The sequence below is a fragment of the Chenopodium album genome, chromosome 7 (assembly GCF_948465745.1).
Source record: "Chenopodium album chromosome 7, dcCheAlbu1.1, whole genome shotgun sequence".
Classification (NCBI taxonomy): Eukaryota; Viridiplantae; Streptophyta; class Magnoliopsida; order Caryophyllales; family Amaranthaceae; genus Chenopodium; species Chenopodium album.
In genome coordinates this window covers 78,161,133-78,176,747 of record NC_137840.1, presented here as the reverse complement: position 1 = coordinate 78,176,747, position 15,615 = coordinate 78,161,133, and the positions used below count along the sequence as shown (strand labels likewise).

The 15,615-nt window shown below is 37.1% G+C and overlaps 2 protein-coding genes across 2 annotated transcripts; one reads left to right on the top strand and one right to left on the bottom strand.

The window, feature by feature from the left end:
- Nucleotides 1-880: 880 nt before the first annotated feature.
- On the bottom strand, nt 881-2,507 carry LOC145640733 (scopoletin glucosyltransferase-like). The gene has a single exon (XM_081691961.1). It carries the CDS (start codon nt 2,505-2,507, stop codon nt 942-944), a length of 1,566 nt encoding a protein of 521 aa, XP_081548087.1. The 3' UTR covers nt 881-941.
- Nucleotides 2,508-5,839: 3,332 nt separating this feature from the next.
- On the top strand, nt 5,840-10,518 carry LOC145638715 (auxin response factor 17-like). The gene is made up of 3 exons (XM_081689712.1): nt 5,840-7,192; nt 8,986-9,665; nt 10,209-10,518. Exons 1-2 carry the CDS (start codon nt 6,092-6,094, stop codon nt 9,619-9,621), a joined length of 1,737 nt encoding a protein of 578 aa, XP_081545838.1. The 5' UTR covers nt 5,840-6,091; the 3' UTR covers nt 9,622-9,665; nt 10,209-10,518.
- The last annotated feature ends 5,097 nt before the right edge of the window (nt 10,519-15,615 follow it).

Below are 15,615 nucleotides of genomic sequence, written 5' to 3'. Positions count from 1 at the left end.
TAATTGGTTTGCATTTTGGAGCCCACCTTTTTTCTCTCTTATTTTTTTCCTTCCTTTTGATGTGGCATACATACAATGGTATTGTATGTGATAGCCCACATACAACCATTGTATGTGTAGCATCACTCAGTCATTGAAATTTGATAATTTCTTATTAAATTCATGGATCAATCAAAATTATTGCCCATACATTAAAGTTGAGAATTACTAGTGTCTTTTGGGCGTAATTCTTGTTTTCATAACCCCACGTATTTTCCAAATTCATGCATTCTCCCTCAGTCCCTCCTTTATGCCTTTCTTCTTACCAAAAACTTTTTTTGCATCATTCTTCAATAAATACAAAATGGAACTTTACTAGCTAGTTCCAACTTCCAAGTACATTTGTATTTGTATCGTGTAACTCTTTTCACAAAGAGTCTTTGCTTTGAGAAAATTTTATTAATTGTAATAAAATGTATGTTTTATCTTCCGTTCAGAAAAGGAAAAAAACATTTAAATTTATTTTATGTGCGACATTACGTACAAATCTCATACTCCGTACAATAAACAAGTACTCTACCTTTTAATAAGATAAAAACTAAGAAAAAAAAAATCATGGCCTGCTACCTTATACCTCAATTTTAGCCATGGATAAAAATGAATTATGCTCAACAATCAACATTACGGTTTTTCACCAAAGTACAATGTTACACTCTATTAAATTTTTAGGGTATTAATAAGTTCAGATTGAATCATTCAAAAGAAAATTACAAATACTTCCTATCATATCAACTGTACTCATCATACAACAATCAATAGACAAACTAAGCTATTAATACATTTAAATCAAGGTGGTAGATCTTCATATTTCTAAAAACTAAATTATTTATTATTTTGTTTGACAAAAAAACTAAAACTTTTAGAGCTATAGCTATAGTAAAGTTTGTGGCTATATATAAACTCTATTCTTTCACCATATAATATTGTTTGTGCATGCTAATTTCCTTAAGTAATTCATTAACATCGTTAAATGAGGAACCCCCTTCATCTATAGCTTTGTAAGCTAACTCACTAAACTCCTTTACCTTTCTTCTAATTTCTTTAGCTTCTTCTCCTACTCCCATTACTCTTTCTATGGCTATCTTAATCTTCTCCTTTTCAACCAACTCTGTTTCATCTGTTGCCCATGTTTTCCACACCATGTTTCCTACTTCAACCCCGATTTTAAGGACTTGTGTTACAAGTTTTTCGTTGTAGAATTGATCGGCGAACAATGGCCATGTGATCAATGGTACACCCGCGCACACCCCTTCTAGTATCGAGTTCCATCCACAATGTGTTAAGAACCCTCCTACTGATGGATGTTCGAGGATTAGTAATTGTGGGGCCCACCCTTTTATAACAAGGCCCTTATCTTTATTTTCTAACAAGGTCTCTTCAAACCAATTAGGCAACCAATGTTGTTGCTCTTCTTCAATTTCTTCTTGATCATCATCTTGCCTAATTTGGTCATTATTATTATTATTATTATTATTATTATTATTATTTTCATTAGATTTCATGACTTTCCCTAACACCCAAATAAAAGAGCACCCTGAATCATTAAGAGCACTAGCCATTTCTATGAGCTGAGATTTCGTAAACCGGCTTAAACTTCCAAAACAAATGTAAAGAACAGAGTTAGGCTTCTTTGAATCAAGCCATTGTAAGCATTTATGTGCATCAATCGAACTCTTGTCGCCTCGTCCGACTTTATCATCTAACGTAGGCTTGTTGAAGAGAAACAACGGACCAATGTGCCATGACTTGATTCCCATCTCATTTCTAAAATAATCTACGTAAGCAGACTCTAAACCATAAAAACTATTCATTAGTACACCAAAACTGTTTTTTTCAGCTTTTCTAAGTCTTTCAAACAATTCATTAAAATCAGTGTTTCCCTTAACAAGATCTTGAAGTTGTGATCTTGTTAGTGTTACTTCATCGGGCAAATTCGGAACAGCAAAGGGTTGGCGCTCGAATTCGACACGGTCATGGGGTCGAAATTGTTCTAGATTGTAACTAACACAACAATTAAAAAAACAACCACCACTAAATGCCAACCTTGGAATTCCTAGCCTCTTTGCTACATCAACGGTCCAAGGGTAAAGGTAATCAGACACAATACAATCTGGTTTGTTATCAACCAACATTGTCTCAAGCATAGGTTGCAACATTTCGATGGCTCGAAAGAGCTTGAACGTAGTCTCACGTGTCGAAGTCGATACAAGGTTGTCACACCCTTCAGGGAGGCCTACTTCCTTTAATGGTAAAGAGATTGTAAGGAATGTGATTTGGTGGCCTGAGTTATCGGTGTCTCTAATGATGGTGTCGTTGAAACGGGAGGCGTTCGCCGGGGTGGTGATTATGGTGGCTTTGGTGTTGCCATGGGTTGCAAAGGCTCTAGCTATGTCAACCATTGGCATCATATGGCCTGGTGCCATATAGGGTAAGAAAATTATGTGAAGTTGATGGTGTTTGAAAGACATGACTTTGTTTGAACATGTACAAAATAAAGAGGCAAATTAAATGGATTATTTAAATTCAATATGTTGCACAATGTATTAAAGGACTTTGAGGATTAGAAAAGTTGTTGCCATGATAATAGGGTCTAGATAGTTTAATTGTAGGTTCAATATTTCATTTTTGTATGACATTTTCTATTTTAGATGGGGTGAATAATAATGGCCTAACAAGTGGTTACATGTTTATGACAAGAAAACCAATGGTCAATTTTTTTTACTTTCCATACATAAATTATTGTGTATATGTTAGTCCATAAATTCTAAAAAAATTATGAGATAGATAATGAATTGATATAATACAATTCGAAGCAATTAGAAAAATTAGATTGAGAAAATGGGTTAGCTACTTGATTAAAACTCGAATATTAATTATTTTTTCGTCCAATATTTTAAATTTGCATTTTAGACTTGGTTTAAAAGCATATTAAAAAATGAAAATTAATTAATAGAAGATTAAATAATAAAACATGGACCAAATTGAAGTATTAAAGTTGGTAACCATCATAAAACAAAACCAAAAAAGTTAGTGAAATCTATTTGAAACTCATAACATAAAAAAACTCGTGGCCGATATATGACACTCATCACTAAAAATTTAAAACTTAAAATTTTGGATCATTGTCCTATATATGATCTTCAGTTTCATGTACAATATACTTATTTTAAATTGAGGTGAGTAACGCAGAATCAGTTAAAAGTTTAATAGACCCCCGAAGATTCAACTATTATGGACTACGAAGGAAGTTTTCAAAATTGGATGCACCTTTCAACACTGCATCGTCCTCAAAGTAGACAGAACGGAGGTTAGTCTCCCCCACCAAATAGCTAACCAATGTCGTGCCACTGCAACCAGTTTTTCAACCTCGACAATTTTTGATGTGTTTTAGTTTCCCTTTTGTTCTGTTTTCCTTTGTTTCTACTGTTGTCAAAAAATAAAAATAAATAAATTAAGGTGAGTAGACTAAGTACACCTTAAATTTTGGTGTGAGTTATGTTGAGATCGATATTTTTTTAATCAGTGTTTGATGATGATGATGAGTATTATTTTAACAACAATCTTTTTTTTTTTTGGATCAATTTTAACAACAATTTGAATGAGTACTAAATAACAAATGGGAATCCTAATAATTACAATGAAGTAATTTATTCTTAATTACATCTTTAATTTAATTGTTAAACCATTTTCTCTTGTTGCTTTTACTTTGACTTGTTTTTGGGACGACATTTACAGACCGAGAGAATAATAAAATTAATTCTCAAATTTTTATTTACGCATTTAGAAAAAAAATATAAACAAGATAGTTTTTTTTTTTTTTTTTTTTTTTTTTTTTTTTTGAAGGGATATACAGGGTGGTTTTGCATCACAAAAAATATGCTAAGAATGTTTTACTTATAATTTTGTTCAAATAAAATTAAAAAAAAATATTACTTATAATTTTGTTCAAATAAAATTAAAAAAAAAATATTACTTATAATTTGACGTCATGATTTTTTCCTCATAAGTTATTGGTCACTTCATTCAACTTAAAAACACTTAGCTTTGTTCTATCAATATCAACCAAAACAAAGATAAGAATAATATCCAAAAATTAAGAAGATTTATGTATATCAATGTGAGAATGTGATATAGAAGAATCCTTGGATGATAAGTAGGGATGTCAACGGGGCGGGGCGAGGCGGGGCGAGGCGGATGTTGGCCTTCCCCTTTCCATCCCTATTCCCGCAGCGGGTCCAATATTCATCCTCATCTCTGTCCCGGTGGGTACAACTCCAAAACCATCCCCGCCCCACGCCCTACTTGGATATTCATCTCCATCTAATCCCCACCAAAGACTCGCCTAATGCCCACCAAAGACCCACCTAATTTTCGTCTCTCAAATACACAATCCTACATAATTAATACGGATTATAATTATATATATAAAAAAAACATTCTTAATATTACACACATTTTTGTTATAATATAGTACAAAGTATTATAATTAATATTTTATTTCACGTAATTATTTTATAAAATAGTATAAAAGTATATAATTTTACTTCTAAAGATATATAGATGTGGGTATAAGGTGCGGATGGGCAGGTACAAAGTGGGGTATAGCGGGGATGGAGCGGGTACAACTTAAAATCCACCCCGCCCCATCACCCGTAGCGGGTATTGTTTTTATCCCCATCCCTGCCCCACCATCCGCCAATTTGAGACCCATCTCCGCCCACTGGAGCGGGGATGGGACGAGTCTCCTACTTGACCCGCCTCTGACATCCCTAATGATAAGTGGAAGCTAAGTATTTTTTGTAACTAGCTCACTGTGTATTGTGTTGGATTGATTCAAAACTAAGATCTGTAGCCTAAATCTATGGAGTAAACTTTGTACTTGCATAAATTTAGAGTTACTTTTAAATAATTTTTTTTTGTTTAACGAATAAGTTCAATATCGTTTTATATTTTCGTTTTTTGTCTAATTATTTAAAAAAAATCGAAGTAAATTTTTACTCTTTAATTGCCTTATTTACTTATTTTTTAATATGTCACAATAATTTGTTTAAAGTAGTAAAATTCATTTGAAATAATAAATATTATGTACACAAAATTTGAAACTCGTGTCCAATACATGACATTCGTCTTTAAAAATCTACTTAAATTTTGGGATAGTTGTCCTATATCTAATCTTTAATGTCCCAATATACAAGATAAAAATGACTAAAATTGGAGACGTGAAAATCAACAACTCAAATTACAAAAACAAACCACATACATCTTTTACGGAGTGTGAGTAGTAGACTAAGTAAACCATGAGAATTTTACTAAATTCTGTTAAAGATATTTTAAATCTTAAATTTTTACTGTACTAACAAATACCAATTTTCTTTTTATCTTTTAAAATATTTACCTAACGAAAATTCTGTTCTTTGTACTTTCATAATTATCTTATTGTTATTCAAACACTGAAATTAATTAAATAATTTTATAACAACTGTAATTATATCATTTTTCCGCTTAGATTCATCTTTTACCCTAAAATTTCTGTATTCTGTAACTGCTTAGATTTTTCAATTTTAAACAAGTGTACTCCACGACATATTTTTACCCTTACAAGGGACATTTTCGTCATTTCCTTTTTTTATTTACTCTACTACTGAAACAAATGCTGCGGTTTTCCAAAACCATTGTCTTAACCCTAATTACACTCAAGCTGGTTTTATATTTTCACGCTCTAATCAAATTCTGTTTTACAGCTCAACAAAACAACACGCGCTGAAAATCGCGTGAATAATTAATATCTTTAATCACTGTAATTATCATGACAAGGGTAGATTAGTCATTTCACCGGTCGTCTCGTCTCTACCAAATTCATCCACCCCTCTCTCCTTATATAACGAGTGTGAGAGTGAGATTCTTAGAGAGAGAAAACAACAACAAACAAGAAAGAGAAAAAAAAAACACAAATTAAATTCTTCTGAAACAAAACCCTAGATAATCACCAAAATTCAATTGAATTGTTCTTGACTTTGCCCTGTTTTGGGTGAATCTTGTCATCTGAATTTGAATGGCGGATCAACGTCAACGACGAAGCTGCACTCTGCAGAAACAGCAGCCGCAAGAGCAGCAGCAGCAGCCGAAGCAGGAGAAGGAATTGAGTGCTGCATTAGCGAAGATTATACAAGGAAGCTTGATTCATGTACCAAAGAAGGATTCTAGGGTTTACTTCTTTCCTCAAGGGTACTTGGAACAAGCTTTGAACCCAGTTCCTCTGTCATCAATTGATACTTCGAGATGCTATATGCAGTGTCGTGTCCTTGATAGACGTTTTTATGCTGATACTGTTACTGATGAAGTTTTCGTCAAGTTTCGGCTTATGCCGTTGAAGTCGAATGGTAGGTTTGTGGTGGAAGATTCTGGAAGTGTTGATAATGGTGTGGAGGAAGATGAAGAGAGTGAGAATGTGATTGAATCGTATGTGAAGAAATTGACGGCTTCGGATGCGAATAATGGAGGTGGGTTTTCTGTGCCGAGGTATTGTGCTGAGTCGATATTTCCGGCATTGAATTTTGAGGATGATCCACCTTTTCAGAATCTGAGAATCTTTGATGTTCATGGAGTTGAGTGGCCATTTAGGCATATTTACAGGGGGACTCCAAGGAGACATTTGTTGACTTCTGGGTGGAGTAAGTTTGTGAATAGCAAGGTTCTTGTTGCTAATGATAGTGCTGTTTTTATCAAGAATAAGGTCACTGGTCAGTTGTTTGTTGGGGTTCGAAGGGCGTTTAAGCCACCCAGGCAGAATGCCCGTTTTTCGCCTTGGGTGGTGTTGCCGCCGCCCAAACCCCGGAAGATTGGGGTGTTTGCGAGGAATGTGAGGGAGAGGGTTCCGGAGGATGCGGTTGTGGATGCCATTCAGAAGGCGGCCAGTTATGAGCCGTTCGAGGTTGTGTATTACTCCAGGGGTGGATTGCCGGAGTTTGTGGTGGCAGCTGACAAGGTGGAGAAGTCTTGGGCAGTGTTCTGGGATTCTGGAATTCGGGTTAAAATGGCCCGGCAAATCGAAGATGGAGGCCCAAAGCCGACGTGGTTTAATGGGACGGTTGCTTCTGTTGTGCCTGCTCCTGATCAAGGTCCTTGGCCCGGTTCTCCTTGGCGGATGCTTCAGGTATTGCCATTTCTACTTTGTTCATTTTGTTATTATTTGGTATGTTATTATTATGAAATGCAGTTGACTGTAGGAATGGTAATAGGAATTCTATGGATGCTTCAAATAATTCATTGGAGATGAGTGTGTTATAATTGTTATTCACATGTATCATACATTGTTTGAATCTGTCTGTTTTACTGAACTTTTGTCTTTATAATGAGATTTAATTTCGGAATTTACTCTAATTTTTATCATTTTCTAGTTGTTTGATAATATTATAAATTAAAGGTTGGTCTTGATTTTCTTGTTTCATTCCGATGTCTGCTAATCTATTCCTCTCTATCATATTCGTATGTTTGAAATGAACAACTGTAATTTGACTATGCTGTTCTCAAGACTTTTTTTTCTTTGAAGCTTTTGTGATGGTGTTATTGAGCAATTTATGTGTAATTGTGATTCTCTCTCCAAAGAGACGATACAAAAGGACTTATATTTCAGCCATTTAGGGTTTAACTAGTTTAGGATTGAATCAAATAGTAATGAATATTTTCTTGGCCTTTCATGGGTGCTTTCTTTAGAGAATTTGATTTGAGATTTTGCGAGGAAGTGATCGTTTTTGGAAATTTGATGACTTGATGTTGGTTTATGGTTGGGTGCTTCCTCTATAGAGGTTTTAGAATTTTCTGAATTTCCTATGTATCTGGTTGGTCAAAAATAAGTAATTTGATGAATTATATACTACTTGAAGACTTGAATTGATTTAAACTGGATACTATAGTACTATTCAGATCCTGTGACTTATCTGATCACCAAGAGATGGATTGTTACACTTTGCATTCAGCAATTTCTACCTTATTATATGTTCTTGTATGTGTCGTGCTTTAGCAACAAATGTTGGGCGCTATTCAATGATTTCAATCCGCGTAGAAATTGTAGTCACATGGGGAACTTTTGGGCTCTTCCCTCACCCGGTCAACCCCTTCTTCCCTCGTTACTGAATAAAATTATGATATTCCAACATGTTCCCAATCATTTGTCTAGAATGTTTCTCATGTTCCTCATTGTTGTTTTCTGAAAGTATGACATTCTGCTTTAAATTATAAACTTGTTGTAAGGTCTTAATTATTCAACTATCTGCGGCGAAAGGTATTGTTGTGATGATTACAATGTGTTGATCTAGTAGTTTTTGTCAGGCATTTTATTGATCCCTCATTTGTGTGGAAGTAAATTACATGCAGTAACAGTACTGTTGATACAGTTCCTATTCCAATTTCAAATGATACAGAGAAAGGAGGAGGGTTCTCGAAGGTTTTTGAAAATCAACTTCACATTCCAATGAATTATTTAACATTATGAAGCAAGTGTATGAATAGCTTTTAATTTAACAGTCGATGTATTTTGATACTGCTAAATGAGTGTTTCCAAAGATATTTTTTCTGAAATCTTGAGAAGTATTGCATTCACTCGGCATCAATGCTATTTGTTTCCTTTTCACCCAAGACATCATTATATGAACTGTTGTGACAATTTTTATATTCGTGTTAAAGTTGTTTGTTTTATGTGCAATGAGCTTATACAAGGTGTTGCTGTTTCTGCTTGGGGGGCAGTCCTTACGTGCCTGGCTAACATGTCTTTATCTATGTTTCTCTGGTACATGCATTGACTTAAAAAAAAAAAAAAGAAAAATCATTTGCAGTTTACCAGTAGAGGCATTGTTATTGGCCTGTAATTAAATTATTAAGCTGTAAGTATTACTTAGTTGGGATGTGGGATGTGGGATGTGAAACACTCATAAATAATATTCTTTGCAGGTTGCTTGGGATGAGGCTGATAAGATGGAACAATTTAAGATGCTTAGTCCATGGCAATTGGAGTGTATTGCTCCAACACCACCACCTATTCATCCTACATTTAACGCTGCCAAAAAGTTAAAGGGTGTGCAGAACTCTGTAATGCTAGCTGATGGGAAGGGAGATATTTCCTTTCCTCAAATCGAATTTGGTTCAATGATGATGGGCCCGTTAAGCCAACCCTATATAAATTACAACAAATTTCCCGCAGGCATGCAGGGAGCCAGGCAATTTCCTAGTTTTTATCCACCTAGTTCATCTATCACCATGAATGGCAGTTCTCATCAGGGGGGTCCTGATGATAATATGGACAGTAGTATGTCACAGAAAGTGGAAGGTGTGTCCACAAACCCGAATGTTGCCAGTTCATCTTGTGAGACACCTTCACCTGACAGCCACAACAGTGTGCAACTCTTTGGTTCGACGAGTACTGGGCTTCATTCATGCAACGTAACTAGACAAGGTGTCACTTCATTTCAGCTGTTTGGGAAGACCATTCATATGGAGCAGCCTCTTGCAGATACAGATGACATAAGCTGTACAGAATGTGATGCTGAATCTCAGAGACCCCCTGTGATGAAACCATCTGCTATGTGAATGGCGATTTGCAATGTGTTGGCAATCGGGGAAAGGTTGTACAGGTATACATCTTGATAATTTATGATATAATGTTTTATTTACGCTGACTGCATTTTAGTTTCCTTCTCAAAAAGCATGTACAGTTGCTTTAAAATGTGTCTTTTCATTTCTTCTGTTGATGTATGAACTCCGTTGTGTTTTAAATACACCTTATTCGTTCTTAGGCCACCTCTGCACCTATATATCTCATCTGTTAAATGCTTAAGGCTCCTGAATTGGTTAGCTTTTGCATTTATCACATGGACTCAATTACCTTGATAATGGTGGCATGGTTGTTTAAGCATTGCATTTGATGAAATCATATGAGATTTTGGCTGACCAATAGCTTGATATATTTTTGCATTTTTGTCACATTTGTCTTTTAATTTTGAAAAAGGTATGATGTGTATGGGTAGTAACTCTATATTTGCTTGTAGTTAAATGCTTCTCATGCAACAAAGCAAAGTGAAATCCAATTAACTTCCTGTAGGGAAATTAAATGCACAAGTCTTACATTGTAGACCATTGCAAAGTCTCCAGGAAGTGACAGTTTCTTTTTTTCTCAGTTTCAGGTATGTGGCTCGGTGAGTAGAGGCACGCACCACGCAATTTCTAGTTTAGGATAAGACCTATGTAGCTTGCTGATGATAGTTCGTTTTTCACCTAGTATGGTTTGTTTTGGCGCTGTAAATTTTTATCTTAAAGACGCTTATCAAACTTAGTCTAAATAATTTGCTTTGTGGTGGTGTGCTTTTAGATTTGGACATGATGTAAATTTAGTCCACACCTTGAATGGAGAAAAACCATTAGGGCTCTTTCCAAAACAGGGTGTTGAGAATGTTAATTCTTTTCAGTAAGTCAGACATTCTTGATTGACCATGCTTTCCAAGTTGGCGTACTTTTTTTTTGTGTGGATTTTCTTTCTTTCGCATGTCACAGCAGTTGGTAGTTGCCGTGTTTGCTTCTCCATTTGTTAGTGTTTGTTGTCGTAGGCTGCCAGTCGATTCTTTGATGGCATCAGTATCAGCATGATCTTTTACTACTTATATTCGATGGTATGTTATTCGAAACAACCTTGCTGTCATAGATTGATAAGAATGGTAATGAGTAGATCTTCTATCTATGTCAATCTCAGATACATAAATGGAGAGGAAAGTCAGCAGAGGGGAAGGTGGTAAATGAATCAAGTGGTTCAATCATGTCAAATTATCATGTGTTTACAATTATACTCTATACATTAATATTGTGATCTACTACTTGTATATGATCTTTTTTTGTGTAGGAACTTTTTTTTTTTAATTAATAGGAACTTGTTTTAGGTACAGTTTCAAACTATACATTTGTTTTCCTCTTTTTCATCCTTCTTTCTCTTTTCTTTGTTATTATTGTCATTGTCCACAATGTTGAACCATTGTCACTACTCACTACTGACTCAGATCATGAAGAGGAGTCCTCCTTCGCATCAATTTTCCAAATCCTTTCCCAATTCAAAACGATAAATGAATGTATCAAGATTACAAGCATGATTAATAATGTTCAAAGTTATATATTAGTGTTCATTCTTTTAGAACTATATTTGGTTAATACTTGTATCATTTTAAACTCTTTGAGTAATAACTTAATAATTACAGTTAATATATCAGTATTGGTTGAAAGAATTAATGGAAAACTGACTGGATGGAAGACCAAGACTGTGTCTATGGCCGGTCGGATGACTCTCATTCAATCAACATTGACAGCTACCCCCTTCTATACTATGCAATCTACCAAATTGCCAAGATCGACCTGTGATGAAATTGACAGAAAGGTGAGAAAGTTCCTTTGGAAAGAAGATGAGGGTGTCCGAAAAATTCACAATGTATCATGAAAGACAATTACTAAGCCCAAACAAGCTGGTGGTTTGGGATTGAGATCTATGAGACACTCGAACAAAGCTTTCGTGGCAAAATTGGGTTAGAGGCTATTGGCAGAACCAAATGCTTTGTGGTCAAGGGTTGTTCGGGCTAAGTATTGTGACAATCGTTGTGATATTGATATGTTCAAAGAAAGAGTGAATGCATCGAATGCGTGGCGTGGCATTATGAGTAGCATTGATGTCGCTCGGAAGGGCTTAAATATGGCAGTAGGAGGTGGGCACTGTACCTTTTTTTGGCACCATCGTTGGGCATGTAAGGAACCCTTATTGAAGTATGCTTCTATGGACCCCCCTATCGAGGTACAAGACCTGATAGTTCATGAGCTTTGGGACAAAGATACGGGTTGGAAATTTGAACAATTTGCCGATTATCTCCGTGCTGATATTCTTCAAGAAATTACTGCCCATGAGTTGATTGAAGACGAAGAAGGCGTGGATGAGGTATACTGGAATGACTCACCTTCAGGGGGCTTTACTTTGAGCTCTGCGATGAGCATTGCGCGAGACTTGGAGGGCATTATTGATACCCCTAAAGAGGAGTGGTCTGTGATTTGGAAGGCTCCAGTGACCCAGTGCATTCACTTCTTTTTGTGGTTAGCGATCCAAGATCGTTTAATGACAAACTCCACAAGGTTTGTACGTACATTGACAGATGATCCTAGGTGTGCAATCTGCGGTGAAGGTGAGGAGAATGCATATCATGTTCTGCGTTGGTGTTCTGCGGCTGCTATGCTTTGGAATAAGCTGGGCGTGAGAAGGGCAATTATGAGTGCGGAATTGAACTTGGAAGCTTGGATTCTCTTCAATCTAGATGCATCGAAGGCTAACATGGGAAGTGAGTGGCCTTAGGTATTTAGCGTTGCCTGTAGGTGATTATGGAGATGGCGCAATGCCAAGATTTTTCTGCCTACTCCTAGTATTCCTTTTGAACAAGTTGGATTTATCCTTGCTAGAGTAGGAGATATCAAGCGGGCCATGGACAGAGCTGGGCGATTAGATGAAAATTCGAAGAAACCAAGGGTTGAGAAGCTCGTGAAATGGCAATTTCCCAAGGAAGGCTGGGTTCACCTTAATATAGATGGGGCTTCGAAGTGTAATCCTGGAGTTGCTGGTGCAGGGAGCATAATCAGGGGTCATTGAGGAGAAATCCATGAATCGTTTGCCTTGAATTGTGGCCGTTGTATGTGTACCAAGGCAGAGTTAGCTGTTGTGTTGAAGGGTTTGACCGTGGCATGGGAGAGAGGTCACAGGAAAGTTCAACTTACTGTAGACTCCGAGACGGTTATGCGTATGTTGGTGGAGGAAATTTCCCCCAACTCTCCATTTATTCACATCATTCGAAGGTGTAAAGTTCTTGTTTTCGAAAGGGAACGAGAAGTTACCATCTCACACTGCTATAAGGAAGCTAATCGGGCTACGGATTAGTTAGCAAACTACGGAGTGTCATCGAATGAGAAGTTTATTCTCTTTGAAGTGGTCCCGAAGGATCTTCTTAATTGCCGTTTTATTGGAGGACTTGAGTGGTGTGACACAAGTTCGAATAGTGTCGCACTACAAGAAAAATCACTTTTCGTAGCGATTATTTCGTAGCGATTGCTCATTCGCTACAATATGCAAGTATGTTTGTGAAATAATTAAGGATGTCGTACCATTTTTACAATAGTCATGGTTTTCCCATATAAAATCGATACGGAAAGCATAATAATACATATCCACACTATTTTTACACATTTATATAATTTTGAGAAATCGTATCATTTACAATCGCCACTAAATCCTAAAAATCGATACGAAAAGCCTTTTCAACACTAGATATATAAATATTGTTTGACAAAGAATACATAAAATATGTCATAGCTTATTGGTGAAACATTTAATATAAGAGTTTGAGGTTGCATGTTCGAATCTTGTAAAGATCATACGCATGTTTTTTTTTTTTGAAGAAAATGAGTTGAACATTTATAGCGATTGTAATCGCTACAATAATCACCACGATTGGATGTAGTTTTTTGTATCGATTATTGAGGCCAACCCCAGCGATATTGAAAACCACTACTAAAGGCTAAGGCAACGGGGGATATTGTATCGAATGACCATTCGTTGGGAAAGCTTTTTGTTGCAATTACAATCGATACTAAAGGTTAAAATAATCGCTACGAAAAGGTTATTTTCTTGTAGTGTCGGCTAGTATGGTGCCTTAGGCTGCTTGCATTATGTTTTCTTTAGTTGCTTTTATTTTGTTTTTTGTCTTTTTGCTTTATTTTGTTTGTTTTGGGGCTTGCCCCTCTCTTGCACCAAAAAAAAAAAAAAAAATAAATAAATATAATTTTTTTTATTAACAATTATATTATTAACAATTATAATACGTAGTATACTACCTTCGTTTTGAATTATTTTCAACGATATGACATAAAGTATGAGTAGAAAATGTTCAATTACAGATAATTTAAAACGGAAGTGGTAATAAAAATAAAGTTTGAAATTTGAAAAAGTAAAATATACTCCCTCTGTTACAATTTACTCGCAACAATTACCATATATGGGTGTTACACATTACTTGCAACAATTTTTTTCTTTTATAGTAAGTTTTTTAGGGTAAAATGACAGATTTACCCTTACTTATTTTTTTTAGATTGTTTAATTGTTTGTTAACTACATTACTTAACTTTTAATCTAACTTACTCTATACCAATCTAAACTAACCATTCCCACAAAAAAAAACCCTCTCTCCTTCTTAATTCATCAAACATCTTTCATCTTCCCAACCACCAAATTGAATGTTCTTCATTCAATTTGCCTCGATGATGCTGCCCAGACTTCTCTTCTTCTGCCAGAACGTCTTCATAAACCCTAGATCTCCTCCCTCTTCCTGTTTTCTCTCTCCTCTTCGTTTTCTGTTCTTCTCTCTCCTTGGTCGTGGGGTCCCTCTTTAAGCGTGGGTTTTGAGCTTAGGCGTGGGGTTTCAGGATGGGCGTAGGGTTGATACATTAGGCGTGGGGTATCAGGATGGGCGTGAGGTTATTCCTTGGGAGTGGGGTTTGAGTTTCGGCATGGGGTCCCTCTTAGGCGTGGGGTTCTTCCTTGGGCGTGGGGTCCTCTCTTTAGGCTTGGGGTTTGAGTAACGGCGTGGGGTTTCTTCCTAGGGCGTGGGGTATAAGATTAGGCATGGGGTTGGAGTTTGGGCGTAGGGTTTCATCTTGGGCGTGGGGTTTGAGCTTGGGCGTGGAGTTTGAGCTTGGGCGTGGGGTTTGACCTTGGGCGTGGAGTTTCTTCATTGGGCGTGGGGTTCTTCATTGGGAGTGGGGTCGATACAGTAGGCGTGGGGTTTGAGTTTTGGGCGTAGAGTTGATACAGTAGGCGTAGGGTTTCTCCTAGGGCGTGGGGTTTCATGATGGGCGTGGGGTTCTTCCTTGGGCGTGGGGTTTGAGCTTCGGCGTGAGGTTTTTTCCTATGGCGTGGGGTGAGCTTCGACGTGGGGTTTGAGTTTTGGGCGTAGGGTTGAAACATTAGGCGTGGGGTTTCTCCTAGGGCGTGGGGTTCTTCCTTGGGCGTGGGGTTTGAGCTTCGGCATGGGGTTTCTCCTAGGGCGTGGGATTTCATCTTGGGCGTGGGGTTTGACCTTGGGCGTGAAGTTTCTTCATTGGGCATGGGGTTTCTTTCTAGGGCGTGGGGTTCTTCATTGGACGTGGGGTTGATACAGTAGGCGTGGGGTTTGGGTTTTGGGCGTAGGTTTGATACAGTAGGCGTGGGGTTTCTCCTAGGGCATAGGGTTTCATGATGGGCGTGGGGTTTTTCCTTGGGCGTGGGTTTTGAGCTTCGGCGTGGGGTTTCTCCTAGGGCGTGGGGTTTCATGATGGGCATGGGTTTCTTCCTTGGGCGTGGGTTTTGAGCTTCGGCGTGGCGTTTCTCCTAGGGTGTGGGGTTTCTTCCTTGGGCGTGGGCAAGGGGCCGTGTGGCGCATGTGTCGCCAGGTTGAAAAGCCAGTGGCGCAAAACTACCGCGTGCTAGATTATGACTGAACGCCTCTAAGTCAAAATCCGGGCCAGAAGCGATGCATG

Excerpts from the sequence above, each read along its gene's own strand:
- LOC145638715 (XM_081689712.1), top strand. The coding sequence starts at position 6,092 with ATGGCGGATCAACGTCAACGACGAAGCTGCACTCTGCAGAAACAGCAG. Across the intron at positions 7,193-8,985 it reads CTCCTTGGCGGATGCTTCAG|GTTGCTTGGGATGAGGCTGA; the intron begins GTATTGCCATTT and ends TATTCTTTGCAG.
- LOC145640733 (XM_081691961.1), bottom strand. The coding sequence starts at position 2,507 with ATGTCTTTCAAACACCATCAACTTCACATAATTTTCTTACCCTATATG.